The 16009-nt window shown below is 49.1% G+C and overlaps 1 protein-coding gene across 3 annotated transcripts in view; it reads right to left on the bottom strand.

Annotated features, from left to right (window-relative positions):
* Nucleotides 1-16009, bottom strand: part of PLA2G6 (phospholipase A2 group VI) — a 55977-nt gene that overhangs the window by 38763 nt on the left and 1205 nt on the right. For 2 of the 3 annotated variants that reach the window (XM_061124569.1, XM_061124570.1), the window contains exons 1-2: nucleotides 11093-11282; nucleotides 4893-5146 (exon numbers count right to left, since the gene is read on the bottom strand). In XM_061124569.1, the coding sequence (XP_060980552.1) occupies nucleotides 4893-5146; nucleotides 11093-11173 (335 nt within the window). In that variant the 5' untranslated portion in view covers nucleotides 11174-11282. Of the gene's footprint in view, nucleotides 1-4892; nucleotides 5147-11092; nucleotides 11283-16009 lie in introns of those variants that run through there. The other variant, XM_061124571.1, reaches the window with a different exon arrangement.

The following is a 16009-nucleotide window of genomic DNA, read 5'->3' as shown; positions in this document are numbered from 1 at the left end:
AAAGGCAATGCCAAAGAATGCTCAAACTACCACACAATTGCACTCATCTCACACACCAGTAAAGTAATGCTCAAAAATCTCCAAGCCAGGCTTCAACAGTATGTGAACTGTGAACTTCCAGATGCTCAAGTCAGTTTTAGAAAAGGCAGAGGAATCAGAGATCAAATTGCCAACATCCATTGGATCATCAAAATAGCAAGGGAGTTTTGGAAAAATATCTACTTCTGCTTTATTGACTATGCCAAAGCCTTTGACTCTGTGGACCACAACAAACTGTGGAAAATTCTGAAAGAGATAGGAATACCAGACCACCTGACCTGCCTCTTGAGAGATTTGTATGCAGGTCAGGAAGCAACAGTTAGAACTGAACATGGAACAACAGACTGGTTCCAAATTGGGAAAGGAGCATGTCAAGACTGTATATTGTCACCCTGCTTATTTAACTTATATGCAGGGTACATCATGAGAAACGTTGGGCTGCATGAAGCACAAATTGGAATCAAGACTGCCAGGAGAAATATCAATAACCTCAGATATGCAGATAACACAAACCTTATAGCAGAAAACGAAGAAGAACTAAAGAGCCTGTTGATGAAAGTGAAAGAGGAGAGTGAAAAAGTTGGCTTAAAGATCAACATTCAGAAAACTAAGATCATGGCATCCGGTCCCATCATTTCATGGCAAATAGATGGGGAAATAGTGACAGACTTTATTTTGGGGGGCTCCAAAATCACTGCAGATGGTGACTGCAGCCATGAAATTAAAAGATGCTTGCTCCTTGGAAGAAAAGTTGTGACCAACCTAGACAGCATATTAAAAAGCAGAGATATTACTTTGCCAACAAAGGTCCGTCTAGTAAAAGCTATGGTTTTTCCAGTAGTCATGTACGGATGTGAGAGTTGGGCTATAAAGAAAGCTGAGCGCCTAAGAATTGATGCTTTTGAACTGTGGTGTTGGAGAAGACTCTTAAGGGTCCCTTGGACTGCAAGCAGATCCAATCAGTCCATCCTAAAGGAGATCAGTCCTGAGTGTTCATTGGCAGGACTGACATTGACGCTGAAACTCCAATACTTTGGCCCCCTGATGTGAAGAACTGACTCATTTGAAAAGACCCTGATGCTGGGAAAGATTGAGGGTGGGAGGAGAAGGGGACAACAGAGGATGGCATGACAGAGGATGACAAGTTGGATGGCATCACTGACTCAATGGACATGAGTTTGAGTAAACTCCGGGAGTTGGCAATGGACAAGGAGGCCTGACGTGCTGCAGTCCATGGGGTTGCAAAGAGTTGGACACGACTGGGCAACTGAACTGAACTGAACTGAAGGAGTGAAATTCACAATAGGGGTGGGGATGGTGAAAAGGCAGCAGGGTCATTGCCCCATCTGCAGGGTGGGCACCTTGCATTCAGAGTACCGGAGGGAAGGAGCGAGAAAGTCAGGAGGCAGAGGTCGGAAAGTGGGATGCTTGGGGTTTGTATCTATGAAAGAGCTGCTGTTACTGGTGATGACTGGGCTCAGGCAATGGCCGTGTGGACCAGAAAAGGTCAGGCACCAAGAGCCCTGGGTGTGAGGAGTGGCACCCTGTGCATGAAAACAGTCACCAAGAGTCAAGACAGGAGCAGTGATGGTGCAAAGGAGGTCCAAGCCAGGGGCTCACGTCTTCAAGGATCTGGGGGAGATGCCTGCCATCAGGGAAGAGAGTGGGTGTTAGCCTAGGATGCAGTGTGCTTCACGGCTGAGGAATGAAGAGGACGCGACCCCACCTCCAGGCCCAGTGGGAGGGAACCTGGGAGGGAAAACTCTCGGGAGGCCTGCAGAAAAGCAGTGCCCTCGGGTAAAGTCAGGTCCAGGTTAGAAGAAGGAGGTGAAAGAAAGATCTGTAGAAAAGGGGAGGATCTAGCAGACCTGTGGGGCTGTGTCTTTTCTCTCTTCTAAAACTGAGCCTGCAAACTAAAGCACCCTGGCATCAGCGCGGGGAAGCCTCTGCTTTGATGGAAGGGGCCTGTGGATAAGCTTCAGGGGGGCCATGATTTGAGAAATGGCAGGCAAATGCATGGATATGCATTTAGCGGGGGGAACAGGGAACGCTGAGACTCTCAAGGGGGTCCTGGACGGAAAAATGGCCAAGAACCACTGAGTTACTGCTGCTGCTGCTAAGTCACTTCAGTCGTGTCCGACTCTGTGCGACCCCATAGACGGCAGCCCACCAGGCTCCTCTGTCCCTGGGATTCCCCAGGCAAGAATACTGGAGTGGGTTGCCATTTCTTTTTTCAAGGCGTATATACAGAACCCAGGGAAAGGTGGACAGTATGTACACTGAAACCGTGCACACTTTGCGTCACCTCCTCTGAGATGGTAACAGTGTAAATGTTGTTCTTATGGTAACCTTCATTCGGAGACAGACAGCAAGCTTCATAGACTGATGGTTGTAGTTCAGCGGACCTCCGAGGACAGAGCCCCAGGGTTCAAACACCTGCCAAGTACTGGATAGTAGCTGGGCGTTAACAGAAATGACTCAGACCCAGGCCCTGTCCTTCTGGAGCTCTGCGGGCTGGTGGGGGAGACAGATGGGCAGTCTAAAACAAGAGGGGTGGACGGAAATTCAGACAGTGGTGAGGGAGAAGAGAAGGGCAAGCACAGGCTCACAGAGCAGGTGCCCAAGAGTTGCGGGCCAAGGAGCGTGGGGAGAGCACCAGGGTAAAGAGAAATTACAGCGAGATGAGGTCTGTGCAGGGAACATGAGTCTCACACAAGCCTGTTAGGACATTCAGTCCACCGAACGTGGGTCCTAATCCACCTTTTCTAGCTACTGCCTGAGCTCCTAGAGGGCACAGACCTGCTCGTGGTAGAGATAGGCTATGGGCTGGATAAACAGTGAATGGGTAAACTCCAGGGTGTGTGTCCAGGCAAAGCCCCAGCACAGAGGGCCTCAAAAGTCCACCCCCTAGGGGCCAACCCCTAGGGGGAAGTCAACCCCCTTCCCTGGTGGTCCAGTGGCTAAGACGTCACGCTCCCAATGCAGGGATTCTGGGTTCAATCCCTGGTCAGGGAACTAGATCCTACATGTAGCAATCAAGAGTTCAAATGCCACAACTAAGATACAGTGCAGTCAAATAAATAATTAGAAAGAAAAAAAAAAAAAAAACTCAGTCCCCTTTTGAGAAGAGAAGGTCATGTGTCGCATGTGCTTTGATCAGTTCCTCCCAGGACTCCAGGGAAGTGCAGCCCTGCTTCTGCTGAGATACCAGTGGGAGGCTGGCGGGGCTCATCAAGGGCCATATGTCACAAGTTAATGTCAGCAGCAAATGATTAACTCGTACCAGGAAGAGAAGTATGGACGTTATCACAATGTACACAGCGGTGCTACAGGCGACCACCACAGGGCTCACCCCAGAAGAGCGCGGCGCCTGGACCATCTGTCAGGCTGGGGGCCCAGGATGGGCCCTGGGGGAGCTGCACCCTGCACCCGCCAGCTCATCCCACTGCAAAGGGGCCCGCCTGGATGAAAAGGAAGAGGTGGGTCCTTGAGCTAGAATGACTGGGTCTGAAGCCCGGCTCTGCTATCCGTCGGCTTTGTGACTTCAGCAAGTTACTTAAATTCTCCAAGCTGTGTTTCCTCCTCTGTAAGAAGGGGTCAGTGACAGCCCTGCCTCGGGGGACGGCGATGAGGGTAAAAGGAGGTGAGAGTCAGACCAGTGCCTCACACACACTAATATAACGCAATGCTATCAGAGTTGCATCTATACCAGCCAGCATCCAGCTCTCCATCCACAGGGATGCTATAGGACTTCCTGGCCTCTGGAAATAAAACCTGAGGATTCAGAAGACCCCAACCCCCTCCCCCATCCCAGAGCTCTGCAGCTATAGAATAGGAGCACCTCCACCTGGAAGCAGGGCCCTGACAGCCCCATCCCACACATTTAAGTACTTTGGGCATCGTTCAAAGCCCTCCAGCAAGGAAAGGAGGAGACTTAAAAGACAGAACCTTGACCCCTTGAAGAGGAAGTCCAGTACCCCAAGCCTGCTCTCCACAAAGTGCAGGGTGTTCGGAGCAGTGGGGTGCACCCCCACCCCCACCGCAATGACGACCCCCAGTGAGAAGCCTAGTGTCAGGCACAGCACGTCCTCGCCGCAGCCCTCACTCCCGGTCACTCCCAGGCCTTGGCATCACCATTTCTGCAGCTCTTCCGGACCCCAGCTCCAGCATTCCACCCTCTAACCTCCACTTCCCGCCTCCCAGCTCACTCCCTGGATCACAAGACAACCTGCCAGGTGAAACCAATGAAGAAGGGCCATCAGCATCCGCCCAATGCAATGCCAGTCTGCCAAGCTCCCCCAGGTTCCTTGCCTTCTGGGTCCTTGGCCTCTTCCTCTCCCCTTTTCTCAACCAGCTCTGCATCTGCTCTGTTCCCTCAGCCCTGGCCTGGCTCCCTACCTTTTCCCCTAGCCCACGGAGGGGGTCCACCACACCCTGAGAAGTACAGGTGTCCACCCCTTCCAGGTTCCCCCCAACAAACCTCGGCCAACCAGCCCCTACAAGGACAGTCATGCCTTAACGACCCAGGACTACCGGTGCTCCCTGGACCTTTCCCCATGTGACTTTCTCTACTTCCTCATCCTTCCTCCCTCCCTCCATCCACGTGGGTCAAGTCTCAGGGCAGGACACAGTCATCCAGCCCCAGTCCCTGCTGCCAGGACCCTGATGGGCCGGACGTTATCCAGGCCAGAAGTCCCTCCCTCTTTTCTAAGAGCTGCCACCCCATCCATCACAGACCCCTCAGATGTCGACTGGAAGAAGCTGCTGTGGGTCAGGGGACCTCCAGGCTGAGACCTGGGAGGAGTCAAGGGAGCACAGTGGGGGTGGGGAGGGGGCGACCGACCATCACCCACCGGAATCCACTCTGGGGGTTCCTGGGGTTGACCAGGATGCAGTCCCACGTGCGGTTGGGAGAGTTCTGGAACAGAATGAGCTGCCCTTCCTCTCGGACCCGGCGGCGTGAGTGGTAGTCCTCAACGGCCACCTCCTTCACCCGGAATGGGTTCACGAACAAGTTGGTGACGCTGCTGAGGGTGTTGACCAGGCGGCCGAAGAACTGCATCCTCTGGGGGGCCGGTGGAGAGGCCCCACCACCTTCCCCCTCAGTCTGGAAGAAAATGGAGTCTCGGGTCAGCCGGGCGCGCTCTCCCATGCCCACCTCACCACGCGTGGCAGCTTCCTGCACGGGCACCCCGCTGGTTCCCCACCAGTGCTGTCCCCCAGATCCTGGGCCTGGAGGGACCTGGAAAGAAAGAGAAACAGCACTGAGTGGGACAGAAGGGGGGCTGATGGAAAGTTCCAGAGCTGCCACTGTGCACAAGCAAACAGTGCCGTCCTGCCTCCCGACCCAGTTTCCCCAACAGAGACTCAGTTTCCTCATCTGCGGTGCAGGGCTGCCATGATCACAGGAGGCAGACGTGAAGACACGTGACAAGCGACACTTCCCTGTGCAAAGGGGGGCGGGGCAGTTCTCACTCTGCAAAGTATGGAATCGACTTTTGGGAACTCAAAGAGCTTGGCATGGCTCCTTTCGAGTCCACAAACAAAACCAGTGTCACCTCTCCACTGGATGCCACAAGGGGACGAGGGTCACCTCACACTCCATCGGGGCCATTTGTCTCAAATCTTTGGTGGGGACTTCCCTGCAGTCCAACTAAGCACGTCCACTTCAGGGGACACAGGTTTGATCCCTGGTCAGGGTAGTTAAGATCCCGCATGCCACGAGGTGCGGCCAGAAAATAAAATAAAAAATAAAACCTTCCATGCCTGCTGTCTCAGGCTTCCCTTGGCCTTCTGAGAGAACACAAAAGCACGCTCCTCAGAAATGAGCGTGACCATAAAGACTCAGAAAGAGTGACACAGGTTTGGGTGGAAATTCTGTTTCATGCTCATAGGGTCACTGTGCACTGTCTGCCATGGAAATTGCTCCCAGTTTGGATGACAAAATTAGATGTTATTTCCTACGTTCCCAGAAAACACCCTACCTTCCTCAGGCGGTGCCACCAAATCTCTGCCTCTGTGCTAGGATGACACCTGGCAAAGGGCAGGTGAGGTGCAGGACACAGTGTGGGCGTCCTGGAGGAGAGTGGGCTCTCTGGTCTATGTACGGACAGAGGACCGACCACAGGCATGAAAGGAAGAGTAAGAGGCCTACAAAGAATCATCAAAACAGGGAGGCAGCGTCAGTGATCATCTCCACATCAGGAGATACTAAGCCCTCACAAGGCAGTAGGCCCTGAGCTAAGTAAGCACTTGGGGGTCTCCTTTAATTCTCTCAAACCATCTGAGGCAGATGGCCCAGGCCCAGAATACAACTCTGGAGCAAAAGTGCATTCAGATCCTGTCCTCACCACTGACCCTGGGTAAGTTACTCAACCTCTCTCTAAGTCAGTTTCCTCAACCACAACACGTGGACCACAACCGGGCCTAATAATAGAACCTCAGTTCAGTCGCTCAGTCGTGTCCAACCCTTCGGGACCCCATGGACTGCAGCACACCTGGCTTCCCTGTCCACCACCAACTCCCGGAGCTTGCTCAAACTTGTCCATCGAGTCAGTGATGCCATCCAACCATCTTATCCTCTGTCGTCCCCTTCTCCTCCCACCTCCAGTCTTTCCCAGCATCAGGGTTTTTCCAGTGAGTCAGTTCTTCACATCAGGTAGCCAAAGTATTGGAGCTTCAGCTTCAGCATCAGCCGTTCCAATGAATATTCAGGACTGATTTCCTTTAGGATTGACTGGTTTGATCTCCTTGCAGTCCAAGGGACTCTCAACAGTCTTCTCCAACACCACAGTTCAAAAGCATCAATTCTTCGGCACTCAGCTTTCTTTATGATCTAACTCTCACATCCATACATGACTACTGGAAAAACCACAGCTTTGACTACACAGACCTTTGTTGGCAAAGAAATGTCTCTACTTTTTAATATGCTGTCTAGGTTTGTCATAGCTTTTCTTCCAAGGAGTAAGCGTCTTTTAATTTCATGGCTGCAGTCACCATCTGCAGTGATTTTGGAGCTCAAGAAAATAAAGTCTGTCACAGTTTCTATTGTTTCCCCATCTATTTGCCATGAAGTGGTAGGACCAGATGCCATGATCTTCGTATTTTGAATGTTGAGCTTTAAGCCAGCTTTTTCATTCTCCTCTTTCACTATCATCAGGAGGCTCTTTAGCGCCTCTTCACCTTCTGCCATTAAGGGTGGTGTTATCTGCATATCTGAGGTTATTGACATTTCTCTCTGCAATTTCGATTCCAGCTTGTGCTTCATCCAGCCTGGCATTTTGCATGATGTACTCTGCATATAAGTTAAATAAACAGGGTGACAATATACAACCTTGATGTACTCCTTTCCCAATTTGGAACCTGTCCTTTGTTCCATGTCAGATTCTAACTGTTTCTTCTTGACCTGTATATAGACTTCTCAGGATGCAGGTCAGGTGGTCTGGTATTCCTATCCCCTTGAGAATTATCCGGTTTGTTGTGATCCACACAGTCAGAGGCTTTAGCATAGTCAATAAAGCAGAAGTAGATGTTTTTCTGGAACTCTCTTGCTTTTTGATGATCCAACAGATGTTGACAATTTGATCTCTGGTTCCTCTGCCTTTTCTAATTCCAGCTTGAACATCTCAATTCTCAGTTCACATACCATTGAAGCCTCCCTTGAAGAATTTTGAGCATTACTTTGCTAGCATGTGAGATGAGTGCAATTGTGCAGTACTTTGAACATTCTTTGGCATTGACTTTCTTAGGGATTGGAATGAAAACTGACTTTTTCCAGTCCTGTGGCCACTGCTGAGTTTTTCAAATTTGCTAGCATATTAAGTGCAGCACTTTCACAGCATCATCTTTTAGGATTTGAAATAGTTCAGCTGGAATCCCATCCCCTTCACTAGCTTTGTTCATAGTGATGCTTCCTTAGACCCACTTGACTTCACACTCCAGGATGTCTGACTCTAAGTGAGTGATCATACCATCATGGTTATCTAGGTCATTAAAATCTTTTTTGTATAATTCTTCTATGTATTCTTGCCACCTCTTCTTAATATCTTCAGCTTCTGTTAGGTCCTTACTATTTCAGTCCTTTATTATGCCCATCTTTGCATGAAATGTTCCCCTGGTATCCCTAATTTTCTTGAAGAGATCTCTAGTCTTTTCCATTCTATTGTTTTCTTCTATCTCTTTGCATTGATCACTTAGGAAGGCTTTCTTATCTCTCCTTGTTATTGTTTGGAACACTGAATTCAGATGGATATATCTTTCCTTTTCTCCTTTGCCTTTTGCTTCTCTTCTTTTCTCAGATATTTGTAAGGCCTCCTCAGACAACCATTTTGCCTTTTTGTATTTCTTTTTCTTGGGGTTGGTTCTGATCACTGTCTCCTGTACCATGTCATGAACCTCCGTCCATAGCTCTTCAGGCACTCTGTCTATCAGACCTAATCCTTTGAATCTATTTGTCACTTCCACTGTATAATTATAAGGGATTTGATTTAGGTCATACCTGAATGGTCTAGTGGTTTTCCCTACTTTCTTCAACTTAAGTCTGAATTTGGCAATAAGGAGTTCATGATCTGAGCCACAGTCAGCTCCCAGTCTTGGATAATAGAACCTGGCAGGTAGTAAATATTCAGCACTAGCCCTCTTTAGTTCCATCACCCCTCTTTTACAGATAAGGAAACTGAGGCTTACAGAAAATGATTAAAGAGCTTTGAAAAGACTGTAAAGTTTTATAATGTCTTTCCTTTTAAGATATGTGAGCAGACTGTGAGTCAGTTTCTTCTCCTTTAACACAAGGACAATACTCCCCTCTCCTATGTTGTAAGGATTAAATGAGCATCTCATGAGAATGCTTAGACCTATCCTATGTCAAGATCCTTCTTTCTTCCACACTTGGGAGTTGAAAGGACAGAGGAGCTGGGGTACCTACAGCCAGGGGAGTGGGGCGGGACACTAAAGACAGCCAAGGGGACTGGATTCCAAAAAAAGAATCCCCCAAAACGGAACACACACCACACACGTCAAAGTGCATTATAACAATCTTTGTTTTGACACAGAAATGGAAGCAATTTCAGTATCCAACATTAGGCGAATTGTAAATTATGACACATTTACCCTAGAGACACCATGTGGTCAGTAAAAGTTGCTACTGTGAAGGTCATAACAACTCAGGAAAAGCACGTGGTGTTGTCATAGGCTCCGTCCACCCCACTGTGCTCTTCAGGGCTGCAAGCTCGGCCTGCGAAGCCCCTGCCTCCCCCTGCAGCCTCTCCCTGTCAGTCCCCGCTGTTGGCTCCAGACTGTACATGATTCCAGAAAACAGTGTTGTTTCATACCATCTCGCCTGTCTGCACTGCTTAGTCTATCTAGAATATCTTTTGTCTCCATCTCTAGCTGGAACACTTCATAACACAAACCACATCAAGCACATGTGTGCCTCGTTCTGTCCTCTGGCCCTGTTCCAGGACCTCTGCATATATTAATCGTTTTCATCTGCACCAGCACCTATGAAATTGCTACCATTGTTATCCTCACTCTACACATGAGACAAGCAAGAAACAGCGAGGTAAAGTAACGGGCCCAAAGTCACACAGCTAGTAGGTGGAGGAGGGAAGCCCAGCTGGGCAGGCTGTAGAGACTGAGTTTCTTAAGGGCGGATACTGGGTCTTTTCACTTCTATACACTCAACCGTAACACAAGACTCAGCCCAGAGAAAGTTTGTTAAGATACAACTTAACTGAGTAAAAATTATGCAGAACAAACAAACAAAATTGATAGAAAATATACCAAAATACTAAGGGCAGCTGAGAGTATTAGGTTTATGGGCAATCCCCCCCACCTTCATTTTCCAAATGGCATGGAAAATGAGTCTTATTTTTTAAAGAAAGTAGGAATATAGGCTGAGCCCCTGGAGCCTGCATCTGGGGAGCTGGAGGGAATGTGGGGGTCAAGCCTGGCTTAGAGCAACCGCATAGCTTCCCAGAAGGCAGGCCGAGCACCAGGAGTGCTCCCTTCTGGTGCGAAGAGAGTGGGGGAGTCAGGAGCACCCAGCACCCACGGCCCACCTGGGTTAAGGAGGAGTCACCGTGGGGGTCAAGCTTAATGGAGGGAAGATGTCCCACCCCCAAGGAGAGCCCCTGTCCTCAGAGTCCCAGGGTCGGTGGCAAGGGTGCCCCCCTACACACACTGACAGCAGCCTGGCCCCACAAAGGACAGACTTGGCCCTCCTCCAGTCTTCCAGGGTAGGCGTGAGGATGAAATGACACAGCAGAGGGAAAGTGGGACGCCAGCCACTGTGGGCACACAAACAGTGGCCACTGTCATCACGAGGTGGAAGAGAGGAAATGAACACCCTGGGCCACATCCTGGACCGATCGTAACAGGCCGGCCTCATTTCTGTCCCCTTCTTCCCGTCCCCGCCACCTCTGACCCCAGAGCCCTGGTTCTTTCTGGTATGGCTGCAGGGATGGGCGCTGGGCTGGGGAGCAGCTGCCACTCTGAGTGTGGGGGACCCACGTGCACCCACTCATCTCAACCTCCCGCACCCACTCATCCCCAACCCCCACCCGAACTGCCCTCCTCACCATCTTCACCTGCCCCAAAGCCTACTTTCAAGACAGGGCTGTCAGACAAGTGAATAAACCCCTTCTAGACCTTCAAGACTCACTTTACCTTCCACCTCCTCTAAGAAACATGCCTGGTGCCTCCCTTCCTCCCAGCCCCGGGTACCTTCCTCTGCGCCCTACCCCGCCCAGTGCATGCCCAGTGACCACTTCTCCTGGGATGGTGCTAGAGAATCTGCGAGCTGGGGGGCCATCCCCCGCTTTATATTGGTTTATCCAAGCACCTAGCATACTGTTCCTGCCTCACAGTGGGCATTTCATGAATGTTTGGTGGATGAATGAGAAAAAATGAATGAACCACCTGGAGGTCGGGGGTGGGGTGGGGGGCCCAGTCCCTCTGTGGCACCCCTCCATCCTCTCTTCTCCCCACGCGGTGGTGACAAACCACACACCCCACCCCTCACCCACTTCCACAATAGAAACCTTCAGAAGCTCACCCTGGCACCAGGGGAACCTTGACAGGGCATCTGCTGGGCTTGCATCTGGAAAATTCGGTATTTGAAGCTGAGCTCATTCATACTCCAAGCAAGGAAATGCGTCAAGCTTGCTGCTGGACCAGAGAAGCAGGGCAGCAGTCCGGGAGGTACGCGCCAGGAGCCCAGAGGCGCCCCAGCCAGGAAGCTGACCTCACGGGACTGGCCACATGCGGGCTTCTGGAAGCACATGCAGAACTGCTTGAGTTGGAAATTGGGCTTTGCGAGTCCTGGCTGCTTATGACAGGATGTCCCGTGATTGGAACAACTTGCACAGGACAGCCTCCTGTGAGGCCGATGTCACCCCCATGCCCTGCTCTGGCTGGATGGTACGAGAACACGGGGTCAGATCAGAGCACCCCACCTGCCCTGACCCCCACGGAGTTCCTTCCTGCAGCGCTCACCATCTGCACCTCCCAGAGCATGAGTGCACCACCGCACGCAGGCCCACGGCATGTACTCTCTTGGGACCACCTCGCTTTACGGCTGGCAGGAGCTTTTCACGTCTGTTAGCTGCCTCGGAGGTCACAAACACCCATGAGACAGGGGTAGTGCCATCAGGATCCCCGTTTGGCCATACTGGGTAACAAAGCCCAGGGAAAGGAAATGGGAGGTGCTGCCTGGCAGCTGGACTCATGCCTTCTTCCTTGGACTCAGGACCCCCACACAGTGCATAGGAGCTCAATTAGTGCACAAGGAAAGGCGGGATGAAGATAGGCATCAGGTCAAATGTCATTTCCACCTCCCACCAGAGCCTCTGGACCTCTGAGGCCGCCTCCAAACAAAATGTCCCTCCAAGGACATCCCAGGCAGTCCAGTGTGAAGAATCCACCTTCCAACATTAGGGATGTGGGTTCAAACCCTGGTCAGGGACTAACTGAAGATTCCACATGCCTCAGAGCAAACTAAGCCCGAGCACCACCCTAGAGAGCCCAGGCACTGCAAAGAAAGATCCCACCTGCTGCAGCTAAGACCTGACACAGTCAAATAAATACATAAATATTTTTTTAAAAAAACTCCCTCCAAATGCTCCCCCTGACCCCAGCTCATTCCAGACTCTTCCATAAGCCATCAAGGAACAGCGGAGGGCTGGCTCCCCTCACCTCGCACCCAGCACCCACCCTTTCATCCAGTGCTGAGTATCAGACACCTCACCAAATTTTAAGATAATGAGCATCTTCATTCCTCAAAACACTGATAAGAGAAGGTATGCTTCTCCCCAGGTCACACACAGCAAGCTGAGGCAAGGAGGTGATGTAATTTTCGAGGATCTGAACCCAATTCTTTGGAATCCACAGCCCCAGCTCGTAGTCCTCGAGCTGCCTTCAGAACAAAGCCTGAATGGAACATGGCTGAGCGAGGTTTGATGAGCAGAGCCCTGTGCGCCAAAAGCAGAGGTCCTCACGGAACAGTGCGCTGGCATTCATAAGACCCAGAGCAAAACGGCCTTTCCAGAATGGAAAAGGTATCTTTTTCATCCAATCTGTTTAGCTGGACAGCTAACAACTAGAAGCAAACTGCCCAGAGCTGCTGCTGGCACCGGAAACCCCCAGGACCTCAGGAGGTCTCTGGGCTGGTGGCGCGGTACAGGGTGACCCCTCTTATGATTCACTCTGCCTATATTTACTGAGGACCTATTCTGTGGCAGGCATTGTTAAAATTGCCGAGAACACACTAGTGAACAAAACAGACACAATCCCTGCCCTCTGAGAACTTCTTTTTAGAGGAGAGGGGGACAGCAGAGGACGAGATGGTTGGATGGCATCACTGACTCAATGGACATGAGTTTGAGCAAACTCCGAGAGATTGTGATGGACAGGGAAACCTGGTGTGCTGCAGTCCTCTGCAGGGGTTGCAAAGAGTCGAACACAGCAACTGAACAACAACATAATGAAGAAGATAAATAGGCAAAATATAGACATACTGAATTCAGAATACTGATTAGATGTCAAGAAGAAAAATAAATGAGAGAAGGGAGATAGGACGCATCCAGGTGGGGGTTAAAACTTTAGATAGGGTTAACCAATCCTCACCAAGAACTTGACTCTGAATAAAGACTTAAAAGAAATGGGAGCAAAAGTCATATGGATATATAGGTGAAGAGTATTCCAGGCAGAGGGAAGAGCATGTGCAAAGGCCCTGGGGCTGGACCATGCCTGGTGAGTTCCAGGAATAGCAAGGAAGTCAGTAAGATCAAAGAGGTAACAGATGGCCAGGCAGGTACAGTGAAAGGAGAAGCTGTTACAGGGCTTGGAGCAAAGGAGTGACATTAACTCTGGCTGGATGTGGGGTGCAGAGATAATATAGATAATACAGACAAAACTGTAAGGATAATCTTACAGTTCTAGGCAGAGCAACTGAAAGAAGAATATTGCCATTTCCCAAAGATGGGAAAGTGTGTGAGAGGGACAGATTTTGGTGGAGGGTGAAGGACAGGATGAAGGGGATGGATTGTTGTTGTTTAGTCGCTCAGCTGTGTCAGACTCTTTCGCAGCCTCATGAACTGTAGCCTGCCAGGCTCTTCTGTCAATGGGATTTCCCAGGAAAAAATACTGGAGTGAGTTGCCATTTCCTTCTCCAGATCTTCCTGACCCAGGGATCAAACCCATGTCTCCTGCACTGGCAGGCAGGCAGATTATTTATCACTGAGCCCCACCAGAAAAGCCCAAAGGGGATGGGTGGTGGTGGTGGTTTAGTCACTAAGTCGTGTCCAACTCTTGTGACCCCATGGACTGTAGCCTGCCAGGCTCCTCTGTCAATGGGATTTTCCAGGCAAGAATACTGGAATGGGTTGCCATTTCCTTCTCCAAGGGATCTTCCTGACCTGGGTGGGGATTGAACCTGGGTCTCCTGTACTGTAGGCAGATTCTTTACCAACTGACCTACCAGGGAGGGGATGGATAGCTGAAGCTAAATATTAAGTACTTGAAAGGCCTAAGTTTGAGACGTTGACGGAGCAACTATGTAAGTGTCAATCATTTAGGGGAAATGTCTGGAATGGGCTAGCGATATAAATTGGGAGTTGGAGTCAGAGTAGAAACAATACTTAAAGCTATGCCACTGAATGAGATCAGCAAAAAAAAAAGAGAATGGACAAAACCAGGGAAGAGAACATTTAAGGCACAGAACAGTTATAATGCTCTCAGAAGTCGCACTTGGCAAAGTGAAGCTCCTCTCAACAGCACTAATTATTAGAGAAATGCAAATCAAAATGACAAGGAGGTACCACCTCACACCATTCAGAATGGCTATCATCAAAAAAATCTACGAACAATAAATGTATGTAGAAAAGGGAACCCTCCTACATTGTTGAATGGAGTGTAAACTGGTGCAGCCACTAGGGAGAACAGTATGGTGTTTCCTTAAAAAACTAAAAATAGAATTACCATATGATCAGCAATCCCACTCCTAGACACATACCTGGAGAAAACTATAATTCAAAAAGATACACGCACCCCAGTGTTCATTGCAGCACTATATACAATAGCCAGGTCATGGAAGCGACCTAAATGTCCATCAATGAAGGAATGGAAAAAGAAGATATGGTACATATGTATACAATGGAATATTATTACTCCACCATAAAAAAGACCAAAATAAAGCCGTCTGCAGCAACACAGATGGACCTAGAGACTGTATACTCAGTAAGTTAGACAGAGAAAGACAAATATCATATGATATCATTTATATGTGGAATTTTCTTTAAAAAAGCGGTACAAATAAACTTATTTACAAGACAGAGGTAGGATCGCAGATGTAGAAAACAAACTTACAGTTACCAGGGTTAAGCGGAGGGGAGGGATAAGCTGGGAGATTGACATTGACATATACACACTACTATATATAAAACAGACAATAAGGACCTACTGCATAGCAGAGGGAACTCTATTCAATACTCTTAAATAAGACTGGATATATATATATATATATATGTACTTATAACTGATTGACTCTGCTTTACACTTGAAACTAACACATTTTAATCAACTACACGTGCATGCATGCTAGTTACTTCAGTCATGTCGGACTCTTTGTGACGCTATGGACTGTAGCCCACCAGCCTCCTTTGGCCATAGGACTCTCCAGGAAGGAATACTGGAGTGGGTTGCCATGCCCTCCTCCAGGGAATCTTCTCAACCCAGGGATCAAACCCGTGTTTCTTCTGTCTCCTGCATTGGCAGGCGGGTTCTTTACCACTAGTGCCGTCTGGGAAGCCCATAAATCAACTATACTCCAATAAAAATTAAAAAAAATAAAAGTGTGAAGCTCATGACACAAGGTTTCCCCTTCACCACAGCTCTCACTTTCTCCCTACACACACCCAGTATATATGTGCAAACACACATACATTTAAATTCCCCTTTCCTCTATCTCTTGGTGATGTCATTCTGCTGAGAAGGAAATTCCCTTTGGAGGTGACTGTCACTTAACAAGAAAGTAGCCCACAGAAGGGAGAAAAAGTGCCCTGGGTACTGAGACAACAGTAGGGACCCTTACAGAGCAGAGCAATCACCCCACAGACTCTGGCGTTATATAAAGTACTATATTCAGATTTCAGCTCCAACTACATCAATCAATGTGAATCAGGCAGCTCAACTGCCTTCCTTATTATGTTAAATGGGAATAACATTGGCTAGAAGGTAGCCTAGAACATAGTAAACAGTTCACTAATATTTCTTAAATAAGGAGGAATGAATGAATACATGGTAAAAGAGCCCGACTCATGGCAGATGGTCAATAAATTTGCCAAATGCTAAATGAAAGACTTGTCTTTCCCTCCTTGATTTTTCATTTCATCCCTTCCCCTTTCCTGCTGATGACACAACAGCAAACCCATGCATTTGTACAGGGCCATGCTGTTTACAAAGCTTTGCTTTCAAC

Source organism: Dama dama, chromosome 22 (assembly GCF_033118175.1).
Source record: "Dama dama isolate Ldn47 chromosome 22, ASM3311817v1, whole genome shotgun sequence".
Classification (NCBI taxonomy): Eukaryota; Metazoa; Chordata; class Mammalia; order Artiodactyla; family Cervidae; genus Dama; species Dama dama.
The sequence above is the reverse complement of the archived record's forward strand: the minus strand, read 5'-3'. Positions and strand labels throughout refer to the sequence as shown.